General features: G+C 34.8%; 1 protein-coding gene across 1 annotated transcript; it reads right to left on the bottom strand.

Moving 5' to 3' along the window:
- Nucleotides 1-8,806: 8,806 nt before the first annotated feature.
- LOC120534884 (carbohydrate sulfotransferase 8-like) lies at nucleotides 8,807-9,793 on the bottom strand (the record flags this gene model as incomplete). The annotated part of the gene is made up of 1 exon (XM_039762397.1): nucleotides 8,807-9,793. A coding segment is annotated over one exon (987 nt), but the record flags the coding sequence as incomplete, so codon positions are not given.
- Nucleotides 9,794-10,346: the final 553 nt, after the last annotated feature.

Consider the following 10,346-nt stretch of genomic DNA (forward strand, 5'->3'; position numbering starts at 1 on the left):
ACAAAGCAAAAAGCCCAGGTGTCACCTTTACCTTCTCACGTGTTCTATGGTTGGTGAGAGGTTATCTGTTTACAATTTGGTCTGTAAAGCTGCAGATAGCATAATAGAAGTAGCAAAGGCTAACAGGTTTACTTTTTTCTACACATAACAATAAAGCGATGGGCTCTTACTTAATAAATGGTACATTAGCAATTTAAAATAAACTAAGCCAATTGCATAAGCTGAAGGATGCAGTTTTTGTTCATCATAAAGTAAAGGATTTGTGTTCTTCATGGTGCATGGGCCCCAAATTTGGTTTGTTGACTAGAGCTTCTTTTTTAGATTTGCCACTTGTTTCCCCATATACTATAACAATTTTTCCCTCCATAATGGTGAAACCTGGGTGCAGTTTAGTGAGCAACACCTTATCAGGGTGCCAGCCCATCATTAAGTACACTTACTGTGGGATAAAAACAGGAAATAAACTCAGCATATACACTGGTTTCAAATTTAGTCTCCTGGAATTGTGACATATCACTCACTGCTAGGCCTAGTATCAACATTCTGCAAAATGCAATAGTACAAAACATGTATAGACAGACTTTAGTAATGTTCTTTGGACTAAGCAAGTTATCTGAGCATTTTGTAAAGATTTCAAAAAGCAGAGTATTTATAATAGTAGTGAGCTATCAATACAAATGCAAGATAAGTCTTTTAGGTTTATTAGTCAAAGTGCAGGGAAGGAAGAAAACTGGAGAGAATGTTAAAGGTTTACAGCAGTGGTTTCAGTCCTGCGGTTGCAGGTTGTTGTTCCATTCAAACTCATAATCAGTGAGTCATTTTCTCTAATTAATCTCTTTGTTTAATTAGATATTCTTGTTTCTCTTCTCTTATTCCATATTAAGAAAATAGCAGTAGTGGGAGATTTACATTCATAAGAAATGTGAAAATGTTAAACTTTTTGTCATATTATGTTCTAAATCATCTTTCATCGTTTTCCTACTTATTCAACTTCTTTATGTGCAGTTTGCCACCTTGAAGAAGGTATTTATAGATGCCATAAAGTTGGTGCTGGTCAGTTCTGCACACAAGAAGATACTGTACAAAATGGCAGTAAAGTAAATAGCAGCTAAAGATCAGTAAGACAGAGGAGCCAGAAAGTGTCCAAGGAGCCATTCTTTGCCCTAATTGTAGGTACTTCTGTCATATTACTACTGAAGAAACCCAGGCAGAACATAATAAAACTTGTTTTCACAAGAAGCCATTGACAGGTGAAGCAAAAGATAACAGGTCCTTGGCAAAAAGCTAGGATAAAGTTTATTTTGTATCATTTGTGCCTTGGTTTTGGCTTTTGTACTCCATTTGCTCCATCTGTATCTTTTATGTCAGTCAGTCAGTCATTTTCCAACCCGCTATATCCTAATAGAGGGTGAGTATCACAAAATATGTGGTGGACAAGAAATATAAAGAAAATTTAGTTATTTGACTGGACCTGTCTACATTTTATGTTGAGTTGTGTTGTCCATTGTCTAATGCAGCCTATATGTACTTTTTACTAATTTAAGCTATTTTCCAGTTTCTTCAGCAACTCGTGTTCCTCCAATGAGTGAACTCTATTGAGCTACTTAAATTTGTGCTGGGTGTACCAGACTGTCACAGGGCACATTGATGTACTCATTAATGATCACTCATTAAGAGTCCTCTATCAACCAAATGTGCACGTCTTTGGGATTTGAAATAGATTTTTTGTTTTTTTTAATTTTTGACAAAATCATTCTGACCATAAGGATAAGGAAAGCACTCTACCAATAATGTGCATATTGCTTGTGTTGATGATGTTTGCAGAGCGATAAAAAAGAGACTATCAAAATAAACAAATACAACTGCAACATTTATTAATAGACTGTATCTTATTCAGATAAATCAATTACCTGTTTGTCATATTCCTGATATTCATGTTAACTGGCAGTGAAAAGTAAGGCAGAGTGGGCTTTAAAAGTATGCATTTTTACACATGTGCACTAACAATAGAAAACAATATTACATTCACTTTTAATGCACGCTTATATTTAGAAATCTTTAAATTGCTATTAGGGCCGGCCTCTTCAACTAACATGTAACATAGTTTTAGCCACACATTCCCAGGTCACTGACATGTCAGTTCACATTACATTGGTAAGGTAGTGTATTGATAAAAGCGAAAATCACAGCACAGAGAGAATCAAAAAAGTGAAGGTTGATACTGAAATACAGTTCACAAAGCAATACTACTTTCTTAAATTATATTTGATAGGTACCACTAATAAATTATACTTCATTGCCATTTAAACATAAATAATGGAATATGTTACAACAATAGATAGCAGAAGGGAAACCTCTGATTTACTGAAACACCTAGAAAATTAATCCTAAGGGCATGGGAAAAAACATCATTTAATACTCAGTTTTAATTTTACAGTTTAATTAAAGCAGGTTTTAAAAAATTAGCAAAGTTACAAGATATACATTATTTGAACAACCTGCTTAAAAACGGTAAAGGTGGTCAGCCTGACATGAAATAACTTCTGAGATGTCTGATGATTTACATACATTGCAGCCTTTAATACCGTTTCAAAACTTAAATAAAGAGAATCACTAAATATTCATATAACCATTTTTAGACATCAAGAAGAGCGGTTTGATAGTATTTAGGATGCAAAGCACACTTTGAAATTACATCAGGAAGTGTAACACTAGTCACTCTGAGTACCTTCTTTGAAGGTTTCATCTCCAAGCGAGGTCTTCCCAGGTATGCCACACCAAGAAGCTGACAGGGGTTAACATAGAGAGCTTTTACTGTGCTGCAACTTATTCTACAATTGTGAGCAGTTTCCTTGCGTAGATTGCATTTTATCTTCTGTATGATTTAGCCAGTTTTTCAGTTGCTCGTAAAATAAATAAACTGTTAGGAAGTGCTAAAGATTTTGACCTCACCCAGTGCTGAGGGTGAAATATTAAAATCATAAAAAAGGTGGAAAGGTTTAATATTTAATTTGTTGTATTTCATTAAACAGTCACACATAAATGTCTATGCTTTGGACAAACAGTACTTACTTAGATCAAGTCTACTGTGTCTAATTTAACCCTGAATGATTTGAAGACTTCACTCAAAAAATTCTTCCTAATTGAATTATTTAATTAAAATCACAACCCTTTTGGATTTTCTTGATGAATACCATCTCAAATCCTGTTACACAAACTATACAATGAGATATGGCCTAGTGCTGGATTTGAATTACTAGTTCAGAACACATAGTGTTCCCAAGGTGTAATTTGATCAAGAAATATTAGGGAGCTGCAGACAATAATGGGTTTGTAGGAACAGTGTGGAAAATCTCAGCATTAGAAACAACAATAAAAAAGGTGACAAAACATATTCTTCTGCACATCAGTTACTAAAGACACAAATGCATTCCCATTTGAACAAAGACACTTCTTGTTGCTTAGGATATTTGATCATGACCTGCCACTTGTGTACCATATAAAAGTTAATAACCTTATATACTCCCGTTTAAGTTCTCCCACAGATAAGTTGGGCTTGATTTTACTGTATAATTTCCGGTATTTTGTAATATCAGTCGTAGAAATCAAATGTGGAAAACGCATGCTGTTGGTCCAAGAGATTATAATATGCGAACACCCACCTGAGAGAGTAACCACGGAGCACAGTCTTTTTTTCTATGTTTTGTGCCTACGTGACCACACAGTAATACCCAAACTATTCCGAAGTGATGTTTTGTGTTTTTTGTATCTCACACCCCGATACACCTTTATCATAAGAGCATCCCTGATCTACGATGGAGCGTTTGATTAGAAGAAAATATGAAGCTCGTTTTAAATTTAAAAGTTGTTGAAGTGACGAAAGAAATTGATAACTGCGCTGCTGCAACAAAATTGAATGTGTCTGAGAAACTAGTGCAAGATTAGAGGGAGGAAGAAGATGTAAAAAAAAAAAAGGTCACATTTTTGAACGGGCGTATAAGTTTGGGTCTGGTTTTATGATCGATTTTTCGGGTTTCAAGACCAGACTTATATGTGAGTACTATATATATGGTATGCAGCAAAAACTCTAGTGTTAACATAAGTATACTACCTCACAGCTCCAGGGACCCGAATTCAATTAACAGCCCTGACACTGTGTGGAGTTGTGATATTCTGTCTGACTTTTAGGCAAGACCATGTTTACCTAACATTCATCAACAACATAAATGTTAAGTTGATTTAGACCTCTGGTGGGCTGGTTAGATGGTTCCTACCTTGCATATAATGCTACTGAGATAGGTATCATGACCCTTTAATGGAAAAAAGAGGTGTCAGGCAAGAGACACATATATAAGAGATTCATATACAAGTGGGTTTGCTTGTTGAGGCACAGTGGAAACAGCTGCTGTCTCACAACTCCTCAGCTCTAGTCGAGTTTATTTATTTGAATGTTTTCACAGGCCAAATATGTGCTGTCTAGGCTGGCTATGTGTGTTTGTGTCTGTGTATATGTCCTTCAAAGGAATGACACTCTGATTAAGATTTCTTGAAATTAAACCCCAGTAATGAACTAAGTAGACCCAGAAAATAGATTCTGCTATACACATTTCATTATTTTGTTCACTATGGATTTAAAATGAGCAGTACTTAATGTATTTTGTATTTTTAACATAGTCTTATATTTAGTACTTTGCTCAAGTTTCCATGAATTACACAACAGAAGAGTGTAAAAGATTGCATGTATTATCTAAGTTAGTGCAGAAAATATATGATCAACACAAGAAAATATGCATAAAGACAAGAAACTTACAGGATATTTAATGCTCACAAATTCATGAGAGGTGAATTTATTCAATTAAGATGTGCTTATGATATTGTTTCAATGGAAAGCAGTGAAGTGGTGTGGTTTAATACCACTGAGGTCCAGGGTTTAGCTATGGGCTATAGCCTTGTGATAAACACTCAGTGAACTGTAAGTATTCCTCTGCTTTGTACTCACAACCAACTCCATCATACTCAAACCGACAAGAACTTGGTAACCTTCAGATATGAGTGAATAGCCAGACTACACTTGAGAATTTATTCAAAATTTGTTTTTTTTTCTCACTACCATATGTATAAAATTTAGGATGTTAGCAGTGCCAATCTATACATAATCTAAATAGCCATGTATGATGACACCATAAGGTGGTCATCATCTAAGAAATTAAGATGGGTTTCACCTTATAGTAAACATTTTTGTACATTTTCATGCATTTTGAAATCCAAGTATTACTTGTAGAAAGAATTTTCTTTCATTTAACAACTGTTTTTCCCCCTTGAAGAGCCCTTTTTTACATACTATATTGCTTTTAATTAAGAGAATGTGTACAAATTTAAATGTGTCCAGTGCAGGGCACTTGGTGGTGGAACTTGCTAATGACCAAATTATTGGTGTCGAATATCAAGGGGTACAGACTACCAACAAGCAAAAAGTAAATGGAAAATATTAAAAACCTATAGTTGCGTCATCTTCTAAAGCTGGATTAAGCACTCCTACGGTTTATATTAAAGCATGAAGTTACAAAGTAATATAATAGTATGAAAATGCAGTGGTGTGATAAAAAGCAGTTATTAGAAAAAAATCAGTTTTATACCCAGTGTTCAAAACAAAGGGTTAAGTGCAATTAAACTGTAACATTGCCAGGACTGTTATAAAACATCTTCCTAAAATATGATTGCTTCACTGACAACCATTAAAGAACTATTATATTGGAACTCTCTTTTTAGAACCTAGATACCGAAACATTTTTGGAAGCTGATTTTTTGCAACAGTTTGAAAAATATAAAAAGAATCTTTTTTATATATATATATATACATGTACATTTACAACAGATATGGATAATAATAATAATAAAGAGCCACAAGAGGGCAGCAGATTACAAAGAATGATTGGGTTGGAATTGATGGCACTTCAACGCTTTACCCAGAATACTAAACGATTTTTTGTAACTGTGATTTTAATTTTTTTTTTAACTTTTCAGCATAGATTAATTTAACATATTCAATCTGAAATCTTGATTTATTCTTTAGAAATATTTAAACAAGTTCATACAACAATATCCTATTATTTCACTCACCAATACATGAATCCACAGTTCACTTTCTTTTTAACCTTGTGACAGCTGCCTTGATCAGTTTGTGACACAGTGTTAGTTTAATTGCAAGGTTGTCAAAATGAGGAAAAAAAGAATAAAGGTGCCTCTCTAAGCTATGGTGAGTGAATATAGTCCTCTTAGAATGGGATCTAACACATCTAATATAGTAGTATGGCTATGTAAGCTAAAATGGAAATTGGTGTTAATTCTCATTAACCAGCTCTAAATTGTTGAAGTGGTACATTTGTAAGTTGCCTTGGATAAAGGCATCAGCCAAATAAGTAAATGTAAAATGTACTTTAGGCTGCCAGTCCATGTTAACCTGTTATCCTAAACCAGTTCATCTATTAAGAGACATGGTCTAACATTTTGCTGTCTTTTTTAAGCCTTCAAAGAACTTGCCTGCAGTATTGATTAGACTGTCAATCATGCATGTACTTCTCGAAAGCCTGGTGGTAAGCAAGCTGCTTAGATTCATTCGGGATGTGGGCTTGTAAGGATTAAAAGTCCTGAATTCCTTTTTAGACTTTATGTAAAGGAGGTTTTAATATTTGTTCATATAAATATCTTAAGCTTCTAGAGTATAACATCTGCTTTAGTTTTCCTAATATATGGACTAATGCTTAATAACAATATACCTGCAAATACAATATAGGCAAAAGACTTACGGTTTAAAGGAGTGCAGAGCAGATTTTTGTATTTAATAACTTTTTCAAAAATATTTTCTCAGAAACAATGTTAAAAAGTATTTAGTAGATCAAATCCATCTTTACACAATATTAATGTGAACACCAGATTTCAAAAACAATAAAATCTTCACCACAATATAAACATTGTCAGCTTAACTCCATCCACATATACTGTAAATTTGGACAAGAATACTCATAAGTGGCAGTTTGTTACTATACTGAATAACACCTCTACATTGGTCACCCATTATGATATATTAAAAATATGTAAAAAAACAAACCCATTGCTTTTCTTCAAATCTAATGTTAATTTCCAATACTGTTGATAACAGGCAGCACCATCTCAAGTCAATACCATCCATACATTCCTATATGGATAATCAGGTGTTGTATCAGAAAAGACTAAAGAAACCTACATAGATTCCATGCCAGCTCCAACCACAGGTCATTTTGTAAAAGACGAATCTGAAAAACCCTGGTAATCTGATCAGTGCGCTAACATGATTCCTCTGTGTATGGATTTTTGGTGTTGATTACATTTAGTTACAGTGAATTTCTTTTTTTCTCTTATCTTCAAAGTTTTCACGTTCATTCCAAACATCTGACAAAGCTACACTGGAGGTCACAAGAAATAATAAAAGTATTCTGGCCAACTATGGAGAATCATCTGCACAGTACTGCGTGTGTTAGTGCACTGCTGTTTTTAGATAACAATCTGTTGAATGAATTGAATAATTGTTGCTGTAATTACATACTGCATATTTCTTTCTCTTGCAGGAATCAAAGCCTAAGACTGTTGGACTGAATTGGAGAGCAGCATGTCACAAGCTGATTCAGTGATCATCTGGAATACTTTTAATTCTTTTTGCAGACAACCACTATGGCACTCCTTTGTATTTCACACTTCATTACTGTGCAGGACCAATGTGCCATGCATCAAATTAAAATATCTCTGATCTTGCCATCCTAAAACAGCTCAGTAATAGCCACCTGCCTCTGTGGGCCAAACCATTGAGGTAGGGTGAGATCCATATCATTGCCTGTGGTCTGTCCCCTGGTCTTATCGCTTAAATCCAACATATCTTAGTATTGTCAGCATGGAATACTTGGATTGCTTTTATACCATACAGTATGGGGTTTTCTTTAGTAAATTTGAAAAAAACAGCAGAAGGATGACCCTTTTTTACAACTTAATTTTAGTCTTTGATGCCACTTTAAATGTCCAATTAGTCTTAACTTCTTTACATCTGAGTATAAAAAGTAGATGATATACGTTTTTATACCTCAGCCATACACCAAAATGGTAGATTGAATATTTTAGAATGTATAATTTGATATTTTAGGAATGTTTCACTTTTTTCTACTCGTTTCATTTAAAGATTTTAACTTATATTTACAATACTTTAAAATCACCTTAAAAATTGCAGTAAAAGAATATTATAAATCTAGCAAAAAGCAAAAATGAACGCTCGGTTCCACATTCCATGATCATCAGCCATTTTGGTTATATTTCTAGGGTATGATAATTACCCCATATTGAAAACATATAGTATTGCATAACTTTATATACATTTTGCAGCTGATTTGTTTTTGGAGAGGGTGCCAGAGGTATGAAAGGCACTCCTGATTCATTTGAATGTATTTCTTTTTTATTCTCTCCAGGCACCAGTGCACTCATGAGGTTGACTGGTTTGCTTATGTTTTTTAGTATGTTTTTAATTTTACTGACAAGAAAGTGATTGTCTAGCAAAACCAGCATTGTGGAGCAGGACACTGCAATCATAAAGTGGAAGTGAAGATCATATTAAAGGAATCTGAATGATTTAATTTATATTAATACCTGCCTAAATGCAGCTTGCCCATCTCTTTTCTATTGGGCCAAGTTCGCAGAGGCAAGTCACCTCTGATTTGTTGGATTTATCAGTTTCCATTAACAGCGGAAAAAAATGCAGCATGTTCAGCTTTGTTACAAAAAAAAATTAATACAAATCATTAAAAGGCTTGGAGTAATTAAATATTAGGTAGTCCATGTAATAGAAATCATAGGCACTTTGTCTTTCCACTGGTGCTAGCTGTGCAAAGTATTGCTGGGTAATTTTTATCGTGGTCCTCTCCTCACTGGAGTGCCTGTCTTTGAAGCTAGGAAAAGTCAAGTTCTTTGGGGCACCAATCATGTGGAGCACAAAGTTGGCGTCCTCCTCCATGGTTTCAAACTTACCTATAAAGTCATAATTGATAAGGCAAGGACTACAGAGTCGGTTGACATGATCCCAGTGAATATCCATTCCCACTGGCTTGTGAACATCAAGGAGATACTGAATGAACTCTTTGAAGGTCACACCCGCACCTGTCCTGAGTGCTGCCCGGGAAGCATTAGCACGATATTTTGAAATGATTGGCTTTCCAAAAATAGGGTGATAATAGCTGTTAGGGTGTTCAAATTTGTCCCGGAAAGCAGATACCAGCCTTTCAAAAGGTTCTCTAACAAAAAGAACTTTTGTGTATGTGTCAAGTCTGTGACTAATCCCCTTCCTATCAAAACTGTCTAACCTTTTTAGGTGGTTTCCATAATGCACTGTGTTGTGCTGAATATCCTTTGTCGATGAAGCAAGTCCATTAAGAACCATCAAAACTCGCTTCCAGTTTGAGCACCCTGCCTTGGGCACTTCACAATATAAAAGTTTATGTGTATCTTCCACAAATATCCGGGCGACATGATAAGGTGTGATGGTTCTTTTGCTGTTGCTTTTGTATTTTGCACAGACCTCTCTCATAAGTTGTTTCCTTTCTTCCTGTATTTTATACAGTCGACTCAAATTTTTATTTTTTTGCAAGACAGAAGGCATCCCCAATGTGGTGTTAGTAATGGGTAGAGGCAAAGGGCTACTCTTCAGTAAAAGCTTTCGGCGCCTCTTTGTGATTCTGCCTAGGTTTACATCAGGACTGCTGCCTTGAAGCTCCTTATAGTTAGAATTTTTTTGACTTATTTGGTTTTCAAAAACTGGAAGCTGCATTGGCGATACAAGACTTGAAGTGATCTCCTTGTCCTGAACAGCTGTTGAGACACTTTGGCTCTCTTCTTCTTGCACACGTGGATTATGGTGAGTACATTGTTCCTGCAAGAGAAAAAAGATGTAATGAAGACCTGCTCTGGTATGGACTAATTGAAGTACAATCTATGTTCCAAAGGATAAGACAACTGGCAAGCACAAACATCATTAAAATGGGAAGCAGAAGTGATACACAGGAATCTGAGGTAGCTGAACATCAAGATGAATGTTTCCTTTTAGCTGTGGCAAACAGAAACAATAAAATTAATTTAATAATGTTGCCACAGATATAAAAAACAAAGCATGCCTGTCAAGTAAATTTTGAATAGACAGTATAGATACACTATCCTTATTTTTGGAATTTTACTACTGTTACTAGTCTTAGGGAGACATGTAAGCTTTAGTTTCATTGCACTACTGTGTATACATAACTTCAATTAGATATCTGAAATTTTAATCTTAATACACA

Source organism: Polypterus senegalus, chromosome 9 (genome assembly GCF_016835505.1).
Source record: "Polypterus senegalus isolate Bchr_013 chromosome 9, ASM1683550v1, whole genome shotgun sequence".
NCBI lineage: Eukaryota > Metazoa > Chordata > Cladistia > Polypteriformes > Polypteridae > Polypterus > Polypterus senegalus.